This window comes from Engystomops pustulosus, chromosome 9 (assembly GCF_040894005.1).
Source record: "Engystomops pustulosus chromosome 9, aEngPut4.maternal, whole genome shotgun sequence".
Classification (NCBI taxonomy): domain Eukaryota; kingdom Metazoa; phylum Chordata; class Amphibia; order Anura; family Leptodactylidae; genus Engystomops; species Engystomops pustulosus.
Window position 1 is genome coordinate 31,488,929 of NC_092419.1, and position 23,511 is coordinate 31,512,439.

Genomic DNA, 23,511 nt, shown 5'->3' on the forward strand with positions numbered 1-23,511 from the left:
GTCGCTCAGTGAGATTAATGGAGCAGATGGCCGTGCATGACTGTTCTGCTACATTCATCTCTATGGAGCTGACGTAGATTACAGAGTGCCCTACTATGAAAACTTTAAATTATCCTTATCTTTTTAGGCTAGGCATTAAAATGTATCAAGTACTGACACCTCTTAATTTTGGAGGCACCATGTTCTGAGCAACCAAGAAATCTGGTCATATAGGTAAATCACATGTTGTGTCCTGTGTACTGTGTTGTGTACTGTGGACATGGCAGCAGTATGCATTGTCTATACAACTCTATATAACTATGGAAACTATAGGAATAGGAAACATTTAATTAACATATTTGGTATTTCCCCACCCAGTAAATTTTAAGTGATTGCCTAGAGTTCTAATAAGACAAAGTTGTAAATACATTTGTAAAAACTCTTATTTTTGTTTATGACCATACAAAAAAAAAAATGATCCAAATAAAATACCAATAAAATCTGTTCAGTCCAGTTTAATACCTGCTCATTTCTTATTAGAAGTTTACAGTACTAAACAAATGAACTCCTGCTGCTTTCCATCTTCACTCTTACTGAGAATGTAATCAGTATATTTCTTATGATTAATGGAGGAGCTGAATTTGGCAGGCAGGATGCAAGAGTTAGCAAAAGTCAAATCTTCACTTTATGCTGCTCTTCCCTATTGGTAAAGCAATTTATAAAGTTATAGCATGTCGCTGATGAAGCTCGTTACTAGATCTGCATCTACTTCCACTGATGAACTGTGTAACTCTAAAATGACTTTGTAGAAGTGGAAGAAGATAATTGTTGCTGCTGTGAAATTAAGATCATAGATTTTATACGCAGATGTAACAAGGTCATAAGAAAGGTTTTATAGATTACAGTAAGCAATAAAGTTTCTAATGAAAAAAGAAGTAATAATAATGTGACAAGTTATCAAGAATAACACCTCATCAGGCAAAATCAGATTGAGTTTGCCATGAATGCAACCGACAAAAAAATCTTTACATCAACCATTTGGATATCCAGTATTGTAACCATTCATACTTAAGGGTCGGCGTTTTCATCCAGATGCTGGATCAGATCTTCATTAGTCCTAAAACCTTTTGCTAAAATACTTCTTTGAAAATTATGCTAATTATTCTCTGGTGCTTCTATGACTGCTCTTAATATTGCCTCCTGCGGACTCCCTCTCCACACACTCCCGCCCATTCCCCTGCCCAAAAGCCGGGTAATCCCTCTGCTAATAATTGTGCTCCCACTCCACCCACAGTCGCCCATTCCCCTGCCTGAGAGCCGGGTGCTCCCTCTGCTAATAATTGTGCTCCCTCTCCACACACTCTCGCCCATTCCCCTGCCTTAGAGCTGGGTGCTCCCTCTGCTAATAATTGTGCTCTCTCTCCACACACTGCTGCCCATTAACCTGCCCGAGACACGGGTGCTCGCTCTGCTGATAATTGTGCTCCCTCCCCACCCACTGCTGCCCATTCCCCTGCCTGAGAGCCAGGTGCTCCCTCTGCTAATAATTGTGCTCCCTCACCACCCACTCCTGCCCATTCCCCTGCCGAGAGCCAGGTGCTCCCTCTGCTGATAATTGTGCTCCCTCTCCATCCACTCCCTCCCATCCCCCTGACATCAAAAGGCTCCCGGGCAAGGGAATGTAAGGGATTGGTTAAAGAGGGACCACGTAGGAGGCATAATTATGAGAAGATGGATTGCCGAGCACCTTGTGTGACATACACAGGAGCACTGGAGACTAAATAGCATAATTTTAAAATAAATTTTATGGCGAAATGACAAGGTTCTAGGACTAATGAAGATCCCACATCTGAATAAAAACGCTGACCGGTAAGTATTTATGGTTACAATACAATGGACAATCTGCTGAGCTCCTCCTGCTCTATAGTATTCTGCTTGCAGATAGGACACTAAGTACAATCTGGTCCGCCCCTCCTGCTCGATAACATTCTGCCTGCAGATAGGACACAATGAACAATTTGATCAACTCCTCCAGATCCTCCTGTTCCTTCTACCTGCAGATAGGACACTATTAACAATCTGATCATCTCTTTCTGCTCTATAAGATAGGACATTACATACAATCTTCTCACCTTCTTCTCCTTTATACCAACAGGCCTGTAAATACAACACCCTACTTGTTTCTCTGAGGTTGAACATGCTTACACACTTGAGTTTCAAGGGTTAGGCAAGGAACTAGACAGCTACAGTTCTATCACTAGAGTGAAATAGTGAAAGTCAGCATTACTAAATGATCTTACGTCCTATACCTGAACAATTGTGGTTCTCCAGTAATTCCCCGATTTTTAGTTCTGCTATACTAGGAATGACAATGCTGATGGAAATTCTCAGATCTGCCTCAGTTGTACTATACGTCAGGTTCACAAAAGTCTGAAATTGCTGAAATGAAGAATATTGTTTATGGCTTGGAGTCAGGGGAAATGAGCGTTCCTGAAAATCTTTGATAACACCGGGGTAATTTGGGAGATAGTTATGCATTACCAGTCTTGTATTCAGTTTTAATAAAATGACTTCTTGGTGCTGCATTGCCTGGCTTCCTGCCTGAATTACAATTCCTTCCCATTCCCCCTTATGAATACTTAGGCAAATTAACTTAACTCACAAATGTGTCCAGGGAGGAAGCTTGACGTACATGTTGATTGATGTCCTGCCTTCTGTTTTACCTGTTTTGGTCACAATCTTTCTAAGACTTTTTACACCACTCTGCTTCCTATTAAAAAGTTTATGTAGCATTTTCTGCTTGTACGTCTTTCCTCTTTGACATAAAATAGCCACTATGTGCTTTCTACGTGTTTTATTTTTCTACTTTGAACTTGAAAGAAAACTGATATTCCGCCTACACACAAGAGCAGAATATGACAACAGATGTGTGGTTTGACCACTTACACAGATCTATAGACCCCTCATAACAAAGCAAGATCCTAATTAAGTTTGAGGCAGATATAACTTTTGGAAAGAAATGTTTGCAACATTTTTAATTTCTTTCGGACAAACCGCGGAATTTAAAAAAGGAAATGTGTTGCAAGATCAAGCACTCACATGCACCAGGAAGAAGCAGGTGAACTCCAGCAGACCTCGGTGCAGAAGCGACACTTGCGGGAACTTGGACTTCGCACGCGAATCCTCGTCGGACAACGCACCGCGGGATCGCGCCTGGAACTGGTAAGTAAATCTGCTCCAATGTGTCACCTGCAACATGGTAATTGTAAGCAACCATAACAATGTGATATACAGCAAGTAATACAACAGGTACTTTTGTTTAGTCCGGAGTACCCCTTTAAGGCTTCTATTGCAGAGAGGTCTTTAGCTGCCCTAAGGCACCAGGAACTATTCGCTAGTGTTACACATGCACCCCCTGTGTGTATATTCATATCTATACACTCATCAGGTCTATTATATCTTCTAGTACAGGGCTGTTTCATCCACAAGTATCCACAGAGTGATTTGTGCCATTTACATTTATGTGAAGCCTTGAAATTGTAGCGAGAGATCATATTATGTGGCGCTATACATGTTTTATATTATGTTCTCTTGAGTTCTATTAAACAATCCAAATGCTGATGTTTTATCCACCTTCCTTCTAGAAGACAAGACATTTACGATGAGTGATGTGCAAATATTCCCTTCCGATATTTTGTCCTTTGTAAAGATACCAATATAAGAGATGAATGTCCGAGATGCATTTCAAGCCTTAATCCGCCTGTCTGTGTGGCGATAATTTGCGTGGCCCTGTGAGTTATTTCTTACTTTTGCTACGTGGGCAGTGACCCTCAGGCAGACGTATTAGTAGAAGATGAATAGAAAATCAAACCTACTCCTGCTTTTCATAACCAGCGCTCTCCAACACGCGGCACATTATAAACCAGGGACAATTTCCACGCTGGCTCTTACATTTACTAAAATGATTTGATTTATTTGACACTTGAAACTCTTTGAAGGTTATCAAGCCGCACACAATTCAGGTCCGAATGGTAAATTCTAAGCTTGTAATCAAATAATCAAATTGTTTACCGCTGTTTTCATCTGCTCCATTTGTCAACCTTACGTTGTCGAGGTCAGGACACATCGGTAGTCGGAGCCTCTGTTTTGTCTCCCCCCGCATATATTAAATTAGACCCTTCATGGCCATGGAAAATGATGCCAGGCTCATTAAAATGTTTTGAAAAAAAATGTTTGCTGGTTTGGAAACTAAAAAAAAAAAAACTTTGAATACAAAGGAAAATGTTGTCTCTGCTCTCGAAGAGAGAAATGCGCTTTTGGCTAATGTGAGATGTGTGCCTGAATATTTTATTCATTTGCATTCCAGTGTCTCTTTTACGCATACTGAAATAACAGCGGGGAATGTAACAGAGTAAAGAGAAGGAACTGAATGTATGATATTTGGCTGGGAACAAAGACTTGCGCCATCCAATTTGTTCCACCAACCTACACTACAAGACAAAGCATGCCACTCATGTTAATTACTTGAAAAATGATGGACATTTCAAGGAATCCTGGAAAACAACAAAAAGTTTACCTGCCCTGCTACCTCTCCCAATTCTTACAAAGCTCAAACAGTGGGAGTCATCAGGTCTTAAAAAATGCAGTTTATTGAATACATGTCTAAAAACCACATATAACACACAATATCAAAAAATGTTTGAATACAAGGTGACTCCAAAAAATTATTGGGGCACATTTACTTACCCGCCCTGATGCGTTCCCCAAAAGTGCATTGTCTGACCAGAATGCACTGTGCCGTGATTCACTAAGATCCTGCATGTGTTGCTTCCCTGCTCAGGTCCGACAGAGTTCACCATCTTCTTCCTGGTGTATGTAAGTGCTTTATCTTGCGACAAAATTTGAAACTTAAATCCCGCACTCAGTCCGAATCAGTCAGATCGTCCGACGGCAGCCCCTCCATTTCTGTCGCATGCAAGCCAGTGCAGGTGCGTCACAATCCAATCGCGTGTGACACAATCCCAGCGTAAACCCCTGTAAAATACCTGTCAACGATGCGCAAATCACAAAAACAGCGAACAAACTCGCGAAAGTAGGATCCGCAACTCTTATTAAAGAAGCCCCATTGTGTTGCTATTAGACCTATTGCATGATAACTGTAATAGGACGCTGGTAGTTCTATAAATTGTTATGCAATATGACGATTAATATCACTACCTTCCTCGTTGTACTGTTTACTATATTCTATACCTTCTGTTTCTGTGTTATATTGTACACTATAATTTACCACACTCAGGGTTAATACCAATAATATTTATTAACACACTAGAAGTATACAATGTTAATCACAATACCCACAAACCCACAGAATCCAACCCACAACAATGCATATAAACACACACACACACATATAATGATCTTTACACCTAACTATCCCTATTATTACAGAGAACAAAGGGGGACAGGGAGATTAACAGGAAAGCAGGGGTATAGAGGTAGGTATAGGTAAACAGGGAAGCAGGGGTACAGAGATAGAGAACAGGGGAGCCGGGGTACAGAGATAGAGATACTCAGCCCAATCCGGGAAGGTGATATAGTCTGTGGGGTGATTCTCCTAGCTCAGTGATGGCTAACCTATGGCACTGGTGCCAGAGGTGGCACTCAGAGCCCTTTCTGTGGGCACTCAGGCCATCACCAGAGATGACTCCAGGTATCTTCCTGCAGTCCCAGACAGCCCAGGACTTGCTGTGCACAGAGCTATTTTAAAGTGACAGCTGTACCTTGGACTATTTCCTGCTTTATTGGTGTCCTTAGGGTGCTGGTATCAATGAAAACTGTGACAGAGAAGGGAGTATAAATCACAAATTAAATTTCTGTGTTGGCACTTTGCGATAAATAAGCGGATCTTTGTTGTAGTTTGGGCACTCGGTCTCTAAAAGGTTTGCCATCACTGTCCTAGCTCCTTCTCCCTTCCTCGCTGGTATTCAGGGCAGATTCCTTCTTCCTTTCCTAGTTGGTCTCCAGGGAAGATTTTCCTCTTCCTTTCCTAGCTGGTCTCCATGGAAGATTTCTTCTCCCTATCCTCCACTATCATCCCCTTATAAGTCTGTCCTCTGTCCCTTCCCCTAAGATGGTGGACAACAGATGTTTACCCTTCATATCTTGTATATCAATTTGGTCACCCATTCAGCCCCCCTCGGGTGGGAAATGACAAAAGACCCTAGATTCCCATCTAGACATATAGTCTCCGAACAACTGGCCCTGGGTAGTTAAACAACTTTAGAGACAAAAGGGCCTGGATTCCCATCCAGATATAGAGATATAAATTGTCTCCGAATAACTGACCCTGAGGAGTTTGAATGACTTTCCCATAATAAAGAGGGTTGACATCCAGTTGCCAAAGGCCCTCAGTACATCCTGAGTAAGACAGCGGGTGTGCTCTTTCCCAGGGGAAAGGAATATGACAGAGGGATATATATATATATATATATATATATATTACAAATATCTATGTATATGAATAGACACTTCCTTTACAATAACCATGTACATATACATCCTATTAATATGGGGCAGTGCAAAAAGAAATACATTTTGTATGTATATGCAAGTGTCCATGCACAATCAACAAATCGCATTTATACATTTATACAAACATTGATACACTTTAGAGAAAACCAACCTACTTTTTAATGCTGTGTCCTGAAGAAATCACTTGACCCACTTTGCCCCACTTCCCGTAGGCACCAAGCCAACGCACACTGAGACACCCCACATGATCGCCAAAACCACCCAAGCTCTCAAGAAGCAACTGTACACGCCCGAACGCGTCATCGGGAACATGGGCCATGCTCACACATCACTGGGGGGGGGGGGGGTAGAGATAGCGATGGGGCTAAAAAGGCCCAGGTGTATTGGAGTGAGGAAGTCGGTGAGTTGCTTGAAAGGAAATGTGATGTCTTGTACAGAATCTTGCCTATATAACCAAGGATCAGCACTAGAGATGAGCGAGCACTAAAATGCTCGGGTGCTCGTTATTCGAGACGAACTTTTCCCGATGCTCGAGTGCTCGTCTCGAATAACGAGCCCCATTGAAGTCAATGGGAGACTCAAGCATTTTTCAAGGGGACCAAGGCTCTGCACAGGGAAACTTGGCCAAACACCTGGGAACCTCAGAAAAGGATGGAAACACCACGGAAATGGACAGGAAACAGCAGGGGCAGCATGCATGGATGCCTCTGAGGCTGCTTAATCGTACCATTATGCCAAAATTATGGGCAACAGCATGGCCATGACAGAGTGACCGAATGAGGCTAGATAGCATCTAAAACATGCAATAATTGACCCTGACACTATAGGGGACGGCATGCAGAGGCAGCGGCAGCAGTGGCAGGCTAGAGAGTGTCATGGCGACATACCCTAAATGGACTCAGGCTTCAAACCAATGGGTGGCAGAGAGGAACCAAACGAGGTGAGCAAGTAGCGCTGAAATGATTTCCTATGTGAACAAAAGGTTGACGGTATATTTAGTCGATAACACAGCATGGTGGCGACATAGTGACCAAGTTCCATAATGTATCTGGTGAAACACCCGAAAAATGAGCCTGACACAGCTCTTTTGATAAAGGGACGACATGTGGAGGCAGCCATGGAGACGACTTCCATGATTAAGAGCGACAGTATGGGGCATCCATATTGCGCTGCTATGATTGCAACTTCAGGTCTCCAGCATGGCGGCGACAGATGGGCCGAGTTCCACTATGTATCTGGTGAAACACCTGAAAATTCTGCCTGACACAGCTCGTTTGATAAGGGGATGATGTGCTGCATATCTTCTCGTGCTCCAGCGTCTGGGGTATAGAGAGTTGAAAGTTGCGCATGGAGACATTGGTGGACGACCTGAGTGAAGTTGGCCCCACCACCTTGTTCAAATCAAACAAAATTGGAATCAAACGTTTGTGCTACTTTTGTGCTGGTTTGTGCAGCAGAAATTTTTGTTTGTGCCGCCATCGTTTTCGAGATTTTAATGAAAGTTTCCAGAGGTCATCAGAGGTCAACCAGCCCCCACACATTGCCCAAATCAAACAAAACTGGTGCCGAACAATTCTGCTATGTTTGTGCTGGTTTGTGCTGCGCAAATTTTTTGAGGCTCAACAGTGCTTCAACAGTGCTCTACCATGAGTCCCAGTAACTTGAGACATGATGAACCTAGGGAGTGTAGCTCTGCGGCGTTCCCCTGCTCCCTCATCAGCAGGTGGTGTCTCACCCCGCACAGGACCACGGCCTCTGACCCCTGCAGTAGTTGGACTCCCACGTCCATGCCCTCGTCCTCTACCCCTAGCCCTCGGGTTAAACATTTTCAAAATTAAAGTGTAAACTGTAATTTTTTTTTTTTTTTTTAATTAAACAAAACAATGCTATCCTATTGCTATGGCTAGTTTCTAACCTACACTGACAGCACACAACTGGATTTTGTGCTGTGCCTGATGACTTTGAGTTATAAAAGTAAATAAATGTAAAAAAAAATAAATCAGCAGACTGTGCCTAATTCAAATCAAACCCTTAATAAATTGTCCCACTTCGGTGTTTGAGGTGGATATGTGTGTCACTAAGAGCTAAACACAACGGTCGCAAGTCTCCCTGAAAATTCCTCACAATATGGTACTAGCTGCACTACTAGTGCCAGCAAGCACAGCCAAAAGCAAATAAAAAAAATATATATAACGTTATTGTAGCCCTAAGAAGGACTGTTGGGTTCTTGTAGACTCACTCCTGCCTAACACTATTCTAATAGAACAGCCTAACGCTTTCCCGGACCAGCAGCAGCTCTCTCCCTAGCGGCATCCAGACAGAGAATGATCCGAGCAGCGCGGGCAGGGGCTGGTCTATTCCAGGGTCACCTGATCAGGCCAGCCAACCACTGCTATCGACGTGTAAGGGTACCACGTCATGCTGGGTGGAGTTTCTGGCCGCCAAAAATCACAACGGCGGGAGATGCCATTTTCTCGATCTGGCGAAATACTTGTCCAAGCAACGAGCAGTTTCGAGTACGCTAATGCTCGAACGAGTGTGTTCACTCATCTCTAATCAGCACTAAATCTAATCAAGATGCCTAAGAGTAACTATATCATGCACATCCTACGTGATTATATCATCACTATAAAATGCAATAATGCAACAAAATATTATTTATAATTCATTTTAATATAGTTTATACATAGAGATCCTTAACATCACAGTAATTATATTCCACATCTGATATGTGATAGCAGTATACTGACATCCACTTAAGGGGTTTTTAAGGAATCCCAACTCTTGTATTCGTGCCAGTCTTCAGCACTGATGGTTTCACCGGAAGTATTGAGGATCAAAGGGGTTGTCCCATGAACCTATCCAGGCCCTATCCAAGCTCGGCATTCTGCAATTTTCATCAGCTCTATTGAGATGTATGGAGCAGAACGGTCATGCATGGTCCTCTGCTCCATTTCTCTCATGGAGCAGCGAGGGGTCCGACTAAGGTACCTGGGACCCAATCGGACCCCTCGTTCTCTTTATCTGTGGGGGTCTAATCTCTGAGACCCCCAACGATCAGCAAGTTAGGCTTTATCCTGTGGATAGGATCTAACTTGGTTCGTGGGACAACCCCTTTAATCAGTAGCCTCCTCAGACAATTGGAGGCCCCTTATTAATTTTAATTATTTATTTCATTTTGATACTTATTCTTATGTCATGAGTGATGTCTGATTAGCTGAAGCTGATCCCATCTCTCCTGACTGAGCCATCAGTGTCAAAAACTGGAAGAATAGACAAGACACGGGAGACAGAACAGAGCAAGTGCAGTGTCTCTTTGTTTGCCACAAATATTTTAACCGTCAGAGAAATTGTGGAAAACTTCTTAGTCTAATTTAGATGTCTACCTTTAATTGTAATATCACTATGTGAGATGTTTAATCATACCTTTATGAATCTTGTGAGTAGCAAGTACTCAATTGATGTGTATGTTTGTGTGTTCACACACTGCTGTACTCTACTTTTAGATCTAGATTGAAGGTAATGAGCTATGCTATAGTTTTTCTCCTCTGCTCTGAGTAAAAGCTGTAGCAGTTTTCTGATACTACAACAGTCATCTGAAAACAGCTTAATGGAGACATCTAAAAGCTAAGCAGTGTGAGGGCATACACTATAACACTTCAAGAGGCTACAATTCTGGAGTCTTACCACTGAGACTCTACCTATTTTTAGAATTCATGAGATTCCAAAAATAGATATAGAACTGTCCTAAGAAGACAAATAACCCCCATTGGATACTATTCACCAACCTCCCGAAGCTTATAATGTACCCTACGAACAAACGTGAATATGTGACCATTTTATAGGACACACACACACTGAGGACCACTACTGGTTTATGCCAAATGCTTGAGAGATAATTAATTATGAGAAGAGTTTCAACAAGTATTACTCATCTAGAGGAAAGAAATTCCATGAATTCCCAGTCTTTTAATGTCTCTGGCAAACATCTAATTAGTTCTAGATTTCCAGTCTCGTAACCTCCCTGCACCCATTGAACACCACACTGTTACATGATTAGAAGGGGCCAAGCCTCCACCATCCCTTCACGTAGATCATTTCCCATCTATTGACCCCTATTAGTTCTCAGCTTCCATGTTTCCTGCCTGATTTTGCAGTTAATTGCTCACTATTTACTGTATGTGGACATTTAATTACATATTAAAATTGAGAATATAAATGTGCAAACTAAAGTGACACAAATTATGGCAATCTTAGTTATTCTGTTCTGTATACTGGTTTTACGATAGACAGGTATTTTCAGAGGAGGACCCAGGCATTGGCATAAAGATGGGTCCCGTAGATCTCACAGTAGATCATGATTTCATATTGATTCTGTGGGGCCAGTCATTTGCTTTCAAAGGGTTTTCCAACCTTGGGAATTTATGATATATTTGCTGGAAATCATACATGATGCTGTCCTCTATTCAAGTGCTTGGGGACCAATTAGGTGGACTATTTTCGGCACTTCCATGAACCTGAATGAATATGGGACATGTAAACTCTCCATTTAGCCTGGTCATATGGGTCATTAGTTTCCATGTCACAAACAGTTGGACCAGTATCTATCTTGAGGATATAGGAAAAGCTGAGGAAGAATGAATAAAGTGCTTGTTGTCACAGGGACAACAGTGTAACCACAACCAGACTTGGCGCTAGCTGCCAGACTGGGTAAGTGGTGGAGACATTTCCCTGCAGTGTCCCTGCAGGCTATGGCCCTGCCTACAGCAGATAAAACCTCCCTGAATAGGGAGCTGAATAGTTAATAAAGATAGAATCCAGTGGTAGTTTTCCTTTAAATTTTCTTTTGTTTGTTTTTCTTAACCAGGATAGTTGTGTTTCTCGAGTTTCAGTCTTCTAAACTAATGCTATACGTCAATTTAAAGAAAAGGAAAATATTGTCAGTCTTACTTTTTTCTTAGAGCCGGTTTTTGTTTTGGTTCAAGAACTGCATTGGAGTTTTTCCAAAAAATGCCACATTTGAAAGCGCTCTTATATATGACACATTGAATAGAAATCTTCTCTGTGTGATGACCAGCAAAGAGACAATCTGAAAAGAGCAGGTGTTTAAGAGACTTTTTTCACTTAAAAGTTGAGAAATTATCTGAGGAGACATTCATTTTGGTGACATGTCCTACCGTGGTGATTGGCGGCTTCAGCCCTATTATTGCCAGCTTCTGCAACTTTCTACTTTAATGAGTCGCCTCCTGTGGAAAGAAGGTAATGTTATCCGAGGCTCGTACTACAAGCTGCAGTAGATCAATGTCAATTCTCACACGTTAAAATCGTGAAGACATAAAATAACTAAGGACAATGTAGGTGTACACCAGAACTGTTCGGGGGCAATTAAAAAGTTACAGTCTTTTAAATACAACATTGGATGTTATTGCTGAATGTCTGATGGATTGTAGAACAAGTCTTTACAATAGTAGAAGACTTCATTTCCTTCCGGGGCTCAGGAAAAGACTACACACAATAAATAATATTTTAAAAATGTGACATTTCAGAACTGTTTTGGGGTTCACTGCTGGGAATAACAGTTTTTACATATTGATAGTTCGTGACTTTTGGGATGTGGCAATATCTAACATTTGGGTGATTTTTATTGTTTATGTATTTTTATATCAGTTCTAGGGAAAAAAATTTACTATTTTTTAGACCCACCAGATCCTACCAAATACTGCCATACTACAGTATAGGATTTTTTGTACATGATTTGTTACAATTTGCCAGGAGACCCGAGGCTGTCACGGTGATGGATCATTGCTCCCTGGTGACATCATGGGGAGCACAATCACAGCTAAGATGGGAATGCCTCTGCCTCTGGCTGTGACATGTTGACGGCAGCTAAGTGTTGACGGTGGGTGTTTAGTACAATATGCAGCAAACAGCTGGTCTGTATAGGAAGGGCTCAACCCGAGAAACCTCTCCATTCAACCCCTTGTCACACCGAGGTACTATTATAACTTTGTACGTGCAAAGAAAATATAGTCAATTTCTTAAAGTGTCACTCTTGTCAATAGGCTGGTATTGCAGCTCAGACGCAGTTCCCACCAGTATCTGGTCTATCCATTACACTCTCCATTTAACAGAGCATAATGGAAACTAAAAACAGAAGGTCTTCCAGTTACCCAGTCCCATTTCCCATAAACTTTCCGTTACCTTCTGTTGTGAAACACTTATTTATAACTGTAAAAAGACCAATCCTGCTTATAAAAATGGAATGTGCAAAGGGACCTGCCGAACATAAGTGTGAACTTAGCCTTAGTACCATTAACTAGAATACCATGTACAACCCAAGGACAACAGAGCAATAATCTATGCGTATGTGCCCAATACGGTAAATAATTACCATTATAAGCTAAACCTATGTTAATTGTAATTCTACTGTACGTGCTTGGCTCAGTTGATAAAGTAATGTAATTGCACTGTTTGTTGTAAGAGACACGCCGCGCTTTATGACAGCGGGAGGTGGTTAATTAGAGATATCAGCGTGAAATTCATCAAAAAAAAGGAAAAGTCTAATTTTTTTTTTTACAGCACAGTTCTTACTACCTTTTTATAGGGGTTCCATAGCAAAGAACAATTTCGGTTACTGTAGCTGCTCATAGCTGCTCATAAGATCACATTGTAATATTATGTAATGTAATTAAGTTCTAGCCATACATATATAATCTATAATACACTACTCCTGTGTGAATATAGAGGGGTAGGACTGAAAATTAGAACACCCCTATTCTACTTATGATGCTCCACTAAATATTGAAATGATTCTCTACTGTATGATGGCCTGTGCGCATAGTTTCTTGCAGCTGGAACATATTAGATGGAGCTACTGCCATGCTCTGGAGAGCTTCTTTTTCTTCCCGGTGAGATTTTATAGGATCGAGATGTGGGATGGTGACGGTGAAGGTTGTGGAAGGATGCAATGTGTACTTATATGTTTGGGGAACAATTTCATAACCAATGGGGCATAGGGCAATGTCCTACTAAAATGGTCTTCTTGCCATTGGGCAAGCTGCCGTGAAGGGATGAGCTTTGTTGACCTGCTTTTCAACAGTCCATCTTAGCTATTACTGTAGAAAAAACGGGATGTGCCAAGAAAACCTTCCACATAATATTATAAGACCAGACGGATTACCCAATATCCTGACATTCGGTGGTGGTGAACCTATAGCATGGGTACCAGAGGTGGCACTCAATGCCCTTTCTATGATCGTGCACAATGCTCCCCCAGCACATAGTTGGCCATAGAGGATTCAAGGCATCCTCCTAAAGTCCCAGCCCCAGAAGTTTAATTGGCCCAGTGCTAATTTAAAGGGACAGATCATGGGCACCTGGACTTGCAGGGATAATAAGAAGGTCTACACAGATTACAATTACCATGGGAGCTATTGGAACTCCTGCTCTATGCCATGATTCTTCCTGTTTAGTGACAATAGAAGGAACGTTCAATGATAATCCACATTTCCCCTAATTGTTTCAACCATAGGGTTGTCCTCAAGTCACTGATACCATTAAAATTTATAGCAGAGCTGGAAGCAATAAGAAAGCAATTAGTTACTACTTAAAGGGATTTTCTGGGGGTTTGCTTTATTCCAAATAGACCACCACACCTGAAATACCAGCACAAACCAAGGTCAAGTGTGGCACTGTTTTTGGAAAAAGAACTGCCTTGTTTTTAAATCCCCAGACAACTCCTTTAAATTGCCATGTTGTCACTTTGTGATAAATAAATAGGTTTAGGGTTGCAGTTTGAGCCATCACTGTCCTATAAGAATGATGCAACAGAGATATAAATTCATCTGACCAGGTGATGTGTTATCCACAGCTCATTGGCTGAATTTGCCTTATATTGTTCTTTTAAAAAAAGTATCAGCCTGTTGCACTTTGTTAGTCAGTGTCCTCAGTGACACAGTGCACAGTTCGCCCATATGTCAGTGTGGAAAAAAGGGTTTGAAATTTTTTTTTTAAATACTGTCACCAGACATTATGACCCACCAGGAGACCATTTTAACCCCTAAGCGTTGCAGAATTTTTCCGTAAATGTTTTGCTCTCTACCTCTGAAAATCCATAACTGAAAAAAAAACTGGAGTATGGTGAAATTGGCAAAAAAAACGCATTTGGTCACTTTCTTATGAGCTCAGGTTTTACAACTTTGACTGTGCTCTTTAAATAACACCTCTGCTTTATTCTTTGGTTCGGTACGATCACAGTGATACCAAATTTATATAGGTTTCATTGTGTTGGTTTCATTGTGTTTTAATATATTTCAAAAATTAAAACAATGTGTATGAAAAAAAAAGTTTTTATTAAATTACCATATATTCTCGAGTATAAGCCTAGTTTTTCAGCACAAAAAATTGTGCTGAAACCCCAAACTCGGCTTATACTCGAGTAAAAAAAATATCGGTTTTGCCAGGTTTTTGTGGTAAAATTAGGGGCCTCGGCTTATACTTGGGTCGGCTTATACTCGAGTATATACAGTAAATGTAAAATGGTATAAAAGTAGCGTTTTGGACATTTGGGCACTATCTTACATTATACGGTTCACAGCAGGCAATAACAGTTTTTATATTTTGATAGATTGGGCATTTTGGGACGTGTTGATTTTGTTCTTTTTTATAATTTTTTTTTTTTAAACTTTAAAAATTTTTTTTTCATCTTTTAGCCCCACTGCTGTGCTTTAATCCTAGATAGTCTGATTGCTCCTACCATATACCATATTCCATATAATACTGTTGCATTCATAAGATAGGTTACATTACAATGTACAACTGGCACATTGTAACAAATCTGCATGAACCATACAGCAAAGACCCAAGGCTGTCATGGCAACCGATCACTGCTCCCCGATAACAACACAATCTCAACCAAGATCTCAATCGTCTTTTAAATGACGCTGGCAAAGAAGCAATCAAGGGGTTTACACCTGCGATCGGTGCTAGCTGCAATATGCAGCAAACTCCATGTCGGTATGAAGTGGGCTCACCCCGTGAGATTTTACCATACAACCATAACAGGTGTACATATCGGTCAATGAGTATAAGGGAGTTAGAAAAAAAATAAACGTAGAATAAAAAAAAAAGCTACTTTTTGTCTCCAATAACCATGTAACTAATATTTGCAAAATGTTTTAAAAAATAAATGTAATACAAATGCATTGGGTAAATACACTGTATATAACTGTATGGAACGGGGCAGTACTAAAAACTGGAAAATTTTGTGTGGCCATTAAGTCCAAAAAAATACTTATGTTATTTGGAATTTAAAAAAACGGTTAGTGACAAATTACACACTACATCAACCATCTAGAACCTTCCATGATAAGAGGCTCCGGAGCCCACATGAAGTATAAATGGTACTCCCAGACTAACCTAATTTCATCTAGTGTATAAAAGCAGAATAAATATACTGTCCTGGCAAGTGACTTGACTATAAATGAAGTGATTTGGTAGCTTGGAAGGATTGAAAGAAAAGAAAACAATAGCTTGACAAATCTCAGAGTGATAGAAAAGAATGTTCTGTGCACGGCTTCTTACTGATTGAAAAGCCTGAAATGTCCGACATACATAGAAAAATAACATTCATTTAACAAGCGAGTAAACCAAGGATTTGAATTTACTGACCTTATGAATTTTTGCCGAAGACTAGAGGCCACCACAGGGCAGATCCAGGTAAAATATCACATTTTCCGTGCAGTCTTCTACAATATATCATGATTTTCTTGATCAGTAACTCTTGCAGGTAAGAAACAAACGCAACAGATTTGTAGTCTTCTTTTCACATTACATTCCCATAGAAGAAAAATTGATTTAAAAAAGTTGTCACGGCAGTTGTTTTTCAAAAATAATGTCAGACCTAATAACCGTATATACTCAAGTATAAGCCCACCCGAGTATAAGCCGAGACCCCTAATTTTATCACCAAAAACTGGGAAAACATATTGACTTGAGTATAAGCCGAGGATGGGGAATGCAATGGTTACAGCCTCCGGTATATACCCAGCAAGCCCGCTGTAGTATATAGCCAGCCCCCAGTAGTATATAGCCAGCCAGCCCCCAGTAGTGTAGAGCCAGCCCTCTATAGTATACAGCCAGCCATCAAATGGGTTATTCATTTGTATTCTTTAAATGATATTTAGTTGATGCTCGATTGGTGAGGCTTACATTCCATATGTTCAGGAAGTAAGAGTTCTCTTTACAGAGACTTGATGTTCCATTAGGGGATTCTGGGAAATATGCTATATGCATTTTCCAGGATGAGAAAAGGAAGACAATGCCTCTTTTTGCTAGCTTAAAAGGCAAATCCCTCATCATCAAGCATGACTTTCAAGAAGCCTAATGCCATGATGTGGGATTGAAGTTGAACAAGTATACAGGCGGTCCCCTACTTAAGAACAACCTACTTACAGATGACCCCTAGTTACAAACAGACCTCTGGTAATTGGTAATTTACTATACTTTAGCCCTAGGTTATAATATACAGCTATAACAGTTATTAATGGTGTCTGCAAGTAAGCTCTATTGTTAATCCTGGTTCTTATGACAATCCAACATTTTTAAAATCCAAATGTCCCAGAGACCAAATAAATTTGTCCGGAGTGACAATTATAAAATTTACAGTTCTGACTTACATACAAATTCAACTTAAGAACAAACCTACAGAAAACCTTTCCATTGCATTTCAAAGATGGCAGCCTCAAGGAAGTTTATAGAAATGACATAATATACAGAAGCTTCAACATATAAGAAAAATAATCATTTTGTTAAAGAATGTAATGTTGTCTTAAATTAAGAGAACTAGAATCAGCAAATGTATCCCAATGGATTGTTCTGTATTATTAATTTGATATATCTTTAGTTACTGTTATGTTTATGTATCTGCTCTTGCTGCCCTGAACTTGGGTTGCTTATGGGCCACATCTCAGCCTGTTACTTTGGTATCCTGCCTTGGTATCTCCTGACCCGCCTCGTTCAACTGACTCATATATACAAACGTTGTTTGGTGACATCTGCTAGCTGTCGTTTCAATAGATATCACAGTACTATGTATGATTTCAATTATTTCCAATGACCCATGCATGAACCAACTGCCCAAGCCACAAAACACAGAGTAGGTTCTATTCCTGCTCAAGGTTGTAGCTGCGGGAGACCTTTCTGCTGTGTGAGTGACCCTCGCATGCAAATTACTTGAGGGGGTGCAGAGTTTGCGGGTGAACCTGGGCCCAAGAGGTTTAGGGGGCCCTTTTGGTATTACTTTCCCATATGAGAAGACTATTACTATAAACATACATTATAGTCGGGGGCCTGGCACAGACTTTGCACTGGGGCCCATCAGCTTCTAGTTACGCCACTGACCACAGAGCCCTTATTTGTAGCCTGTAACCTGCACACATTAGTGTGCATGAGGCCTTACACCAAGACTACTCTAAGAGTTACCGGCTTAGTCTCCTTGTTGGAGCAAAATCCAGATCCGTGTACAGGGAAAACAAATAACAAAACAACACCCTTGGGAACAACTCAACCCTACTGTGTGACAAGTTTTCTAATTCATGGCTTTCATAATCATTTACCCTTTATCTTACTGAAATGCATCGAAATGTCTGACCTGGCAAAATTGCTTTCATCTGAATTACAGGATTTTAAATTTGGCTTATTAAAAACAGCTTGGAAGCTCCATGTTATCAAAAACATCTTCTCCCTGTAGGACCTAATACTTAACCTCTGCAGAACTCAAGAGGCCAATACGGTATTACAGTAGGATTCTGGCCCAGCCTCAAAGATGGGGATTTACTGATTAAACTGTGTACACTAATTTCTAATCTTTTAATCTACATTTTATGGACAAAAATGCTAAACTGAAGCTTTTTGAATAATTATGTGACTCAATTTTTTACATATATCTTAATATCGTAAATTCCTGGGTACCTTTTATTTTTTTTTCTGTTATACAGAATTTAATGAGAGGTGTTTTCCAGGATTGTGAGATTGATGACCTATCCATGGCAGCTGCAGTCAGTGCAGCTGAGCGCCTATTCAACTGAGTGGGAACTGAGCTGCAGTTTCCAGTGATGACCACTACACAGAAAGCGGAGCTAGACTTCCAGTTTTATTACTACCTGTTGTTTTTCTGGCAACCGTGCTTATCTGAGGATGGGGTTTAGTGATCACAATCTACTTCCACAGTATATGAAAGAAATGTATATAGTTGGAATTATGGAATGTCAATTTGGGTTATTTTTACTCAAATTACATGAAATTTACATAATAGTTTTTCTCCTACCACTAGCTATCCAGGCTAAATTCCATTTAGATTTTCAATTTAGACAAAGTCTAATTCTTTTTTTGAAAAATGGCTACACTTCTTATATAAACTCACAATGTGAATTATTGTAACTTTGATGCACTGGGTAAGAGCATGGGGATGATTGATTTAGAGTTGTATTTTCTTTGACTTTGCAATTTAATGTATTCCTGCAGATTATGTCTGGCCTCTGCCACAGAAGCTGTGTCCTGTATGGATCTCCTTGGATGTGTTATTTTCCACTGCTTCTATCATGCATCTCTGTGCTATCTCTCTTGATCGGTATGTAGCAATACGTAACCCCATAGAGCACAGCCGCTTCAATTCCCGCACTAAAGCTATGATGAAGATCGCCGCTGTGTGGACCATATCGATGGGTAAGCCTTATAGTTTTCTTTATTTAACAGTGGGCATCAATTGGCCATGCATTTTTTGTGCACTTTCAGACACAGTTGTTTAAAGGGAACCTGTTCCCAGAGGTCCATTTTCCCAAAGAAACAGTACTGTATATTCCACAAAAGATTATTAAAAAGCTGTGCGTTATACGTTTATTGACATTAACTATATGAAACTTTGCTTGGCTCCCTTCTAGGTTCTTCAGCCCTGGGGAAGGAGAGGGGGCATTTCAAATCCTAACGTACCTCTGCTCCTTGATCTCTTCTCTCATGATCATCGATTGGTGCTCCTTGGTCCCACACCCACTCTCACATCCTCTCTCTCTTTATCCCTCCCACTGATGATGTTGGCTCACCACGGCAAGCTAGTCTCGTGCTTGCGTTGTGACTCCTCTCCCTTCGGCATGCTCCCTGTATCTCCATTCAGATTGTGCATGCGTCAGGTCAAGGACAAACTGGCTTGACTTCTCAGTGCACATGCCGGAGGAAGAGGGATTACCAGGCAATCACAAGAATAGCTTGCCGTGGTGAGCCGACATCATCAAGGGGAGGGAGGAGCAAAGAGACCATGTGGAAGGAGGTGGATTAACAAACAAGGAAGTTTGGAGGAGAAATCCAGGAGCAGACGAACGTTAGGATTCGAAATGCTTCACCCCAGGATCCAGAATTTGGCAGGGATCCAGGTAAAGTTTGATAAAGTTTATTTCAATAACCATATTATGTACAGTTTTTTGGAAATGTGTGGAATATACAGTACTGTTTCGATGGGAACCTGTCCCAAGCTAAAAATTCCCTTCAAGGGCCCTAATTTAATTTTTTTGGGTGTTACCTTTTTGGCACATTTTTTCATGACACCCGAGCTAGTTAAAAATGAATAAATGTTAAAGGATTTTTTCTACAGAAAAAGAACATTATAAATGAAGTATTTCCCATATATGTGAATGTCATTTTTTTATTTTATTGGGAAATATTAATATGTATTTCTTTATATATTGATTGAATTTATGTGTTTCTGTCCCCCATGAGGTCATTTTCATAGTTTTTAATTATTCTTTGTAAAATCAATTTTCTTAAAAGAGCCACACTTACAGGGTGAAACAGCCTCCTGGGGTTGACGGATGTACTGATCAGGGCTATACTCGGCCGGCATCTCTGATTAACTCTTTGAGGGCAGACAATCACAGTGTCTGGCTGTTTCTGACAGTTGGAGATGCAGTCCAGCTCCTGCAATGTAAGTGGGACCGGAAGAGCAGTGACGCCAAAAGATGGGATCAAAATAATGGGGCACATTTACTTACCCGTCCCTGTGCATTTCCAGATCCGGAGTGTGCAGTGAGAATGAACTCTGCCGCGATTCACAAAGATCGTGCGCCTGTTTTCCTGCATGCGTTGCTTCCCCGATCAGGTCAGCTGGAGTTCACCTTCTTCTTCCCGGTGTACGTGAGCGCATTGTCTTGCGACACAATTTTACTGTTAAACTCCTTGCTGAGTCTGAATCCGTCGGATCGTCCGACAGCCTATTCTCCGATTTCTGTTGCATGAAAGCCGGTGCCGATGCGCCAAAATCCGATCGCATGCGACACGATCCCCTTCTAAATACCTGTCCCAGTGGTGTGATGCCCGAAAACGTCGGAAAACCCGACAGAAATGCGGCCGCAGGACCCTTAGTACATAAGCCCTAATGTGAGAAGTTGGGATCAAGTTAAAGGGAATGTGTTGCCTGTTTATTTGGGTTGCTTGAAAACTTGAAAAGTGTGTCTAGCTTAAAAAGTGCTCTACAAAGTGCAAACTTGTATATCTTACGAGGTGATATTGGTAGTGGTAGATGCCCTTTAACATACTTTGAAATAAGGTTTATGCGCTGAACAGCTTTAAAAAACATTATTTCATGCTCCATGTTGTTTGGCATCAACAAGTCAGGTATTCTTATGGTCTGCACTTTACGATTTTCCATAAACAATTCCCAACAGAGTATACACTATCTTCCCTCTAGTATCTGCTAGATACATAACAAATATCTGAACAAGTAATTTGTAAAAATGAAAGAAAACCTGTCCAAGCATTTCTGCAGGGCTCACAGTCCTCCTGACCTCAGTTACCTATGGCTGAAAGACAAGATCCATATTTTATGTGACTTAATTGGTAAATGAAAATATATATCGATTTTCAGTTTATATTTCTCAAGCAGATGTTGTCGGAGCAGAGTTCACTCAAATGATTCCTATTTAGGGAATAGTGTTTTCTAGTTGTAACTTCATTTAGCATTCAGTATATGGCTGGCGATCTGGCTGGCGGTGTGGTGTGGTGAATACTGCTCTTTTAATTCAAGTAATTCGCTTAGATATTAAACTTATAGGGGTATTCCAAGGAAGACAAGATTCTTAAATATACTCCGGATAACAAAATATTACATTCTCTAATTCACTGTTATTAACAAAAATACAGCATTTCACAGATATAATTCCAGCCTGTCTCTATCAGTCCTGGTGTTTACAATTTCGGTAGCCCTGGGATCTGACAGTAAATCAGCAGTTTAGGGTCAGGCAGGATATATTGTTGTTCTCTGATGCTGCAGTGAGCTCTTCTCTGCTCCTCCCCCCTTGCATTCCAAGATGAGCTGACACACAGACACTTACTGCTGGCAAACAGCAGCGTGAGGAGAGTAAATCTGCAAGCCACAGACAGATAGGGTCTTTATCCAGGGGAGGGAGGCACAGTAGAGCTGACAGAGTATGTTATGGCTGAGATATAGCAGAGATCAGTATGTCATTACATGTTATATGCATCTCATGGATCTCATCATCTCATCTCTGATCTGTCTCATCTCTCTTTCTATGTGTCAGATGCTAGTACAATGTTCATAAACTAAATTAAAGTGTAGATAAACCTATACCCTGATAATCTAAGCACATTGTCAGCACACAGCATCTCACAGCACAGAGGAATCGAGAAGTGTCTGCTTAGAGTATCTCTGGAATCTTACACTGACCATCACTGAGTGACAGAAGCTAAAACAGCAACAAAACCGAATACAATTGTAAAGTAAGGGGTTAAAAACTATTATTATTATTATTATGTAAACATCGCTAGGGCATTAAAATTTGAGAACTTTTTTTAATGGGAAAACCCCTTTAATGGTGGCACTGAAAATGTAATAGTATAGTTGTGCGTCTGGAATACATGTTTTACAAATGTTTTAAATATAGTTGAGCAATTGGATAAGGCTTTAAAAAGTTAGGTGAATTTTGTTCATAAAAGGCCCTTCCTTTGTGCATGGGCTGTGCATGATATAACATATGGGATCCATCTGAAGGAACCAGCCATGATTCTAAAGAAAACATTACAGCCTGTGATTAGGATTGTATATCATAATGTTAAAAACCTTTATAATTAGAGTAAAATCTCTAAAGGAGGAAGAGAAGACAGCAATCCTAGACTCCAATTACGATTGAGTGGTGCTCGCAGTTGGAGTCCGGTGTTTAGAGTTCCATAGTCAGCATAAGAGATGGAGAAAGCCACAGCACCCGGTACGGTTCAGTTCCAAGAAATCTTTATTGTAACATCATCCAAGCATAAAAATTGCAACGTTTCGATTCCAGTTGAATCTTTCTCAAGCATAGACATCATTACTAAGATTAACACATATATAGAAAAAAGTGATGGTGACATCATTTCCTGTGTAGCGTGGCCATCCAATAGAATTCATTATCAGTGTTCAAGTTTACAATATATATATAAGAGAAGATATAAAATATACAATACACATCATGCACTAACATAAACAACCAACTCCGTGTGCCTCGGCCCCACACGTGTATTGTTAAAATAATTGGCCCGTCCTATCGTCAGAGGTCCGAGAGCCCTACTGCGTTTGCGTAGCTATTGTCGTTGTTATGGCAGTCGAGTCATCCAATTGGAGCCCTCTGAATCCAATTGGATGACTCGACTGCCATAACAACGACAATTTTAACAATACACACTTGTGGGGCCGAGGCACACGGAGTTGGTTGTTTATGTTAGTGCATTTTATCCTTCTCATTAGATACTATATATTTTTATGGGGCACTAGGTGTTTTAAGATGTGTATTGTATATTTTATATCTTCGCTTATATATATATTGTAAACTTGAACACTGATAATGAATTCTATTGGATGACCACGCTACACAGGAAATGATGTCACCATCACTATTTTATATATATGTGTTAATCTTAGTAATGATGTCTATGCTTGAGAAAGATTCAACTGGAATCGAAACA

At 40.5% G+C, this 23,511-nt stretch overlaps 1 protein-coding gene across 5 annotated transcripts in view; it reads left to right on the plus strand.

Moving 5' to 3' along the window:
* LOC140076866 (5-hydroxytryptamine receptor 2A-like) overlaps nt 1–23,511 on the plus strand; it is a 354,582-nt gene that overhangs the window by 319,403 nt on the left and 11,668 nt on the right. For all 5 annotated transcript variants that reach the window (XM_072123627.1, XM_072123626.1, XM_072123625.1 and 2 more), the window contains one exon: nt 19,033–19,233. In XM_072123627.1, coding sequence (XP_071979728.1) covers nt 19,033–19,233 — 201 coding nt within the window. The remainder of the gene's footprint in view (nt 1–19,032; nt 19,234–23,511) is intronic.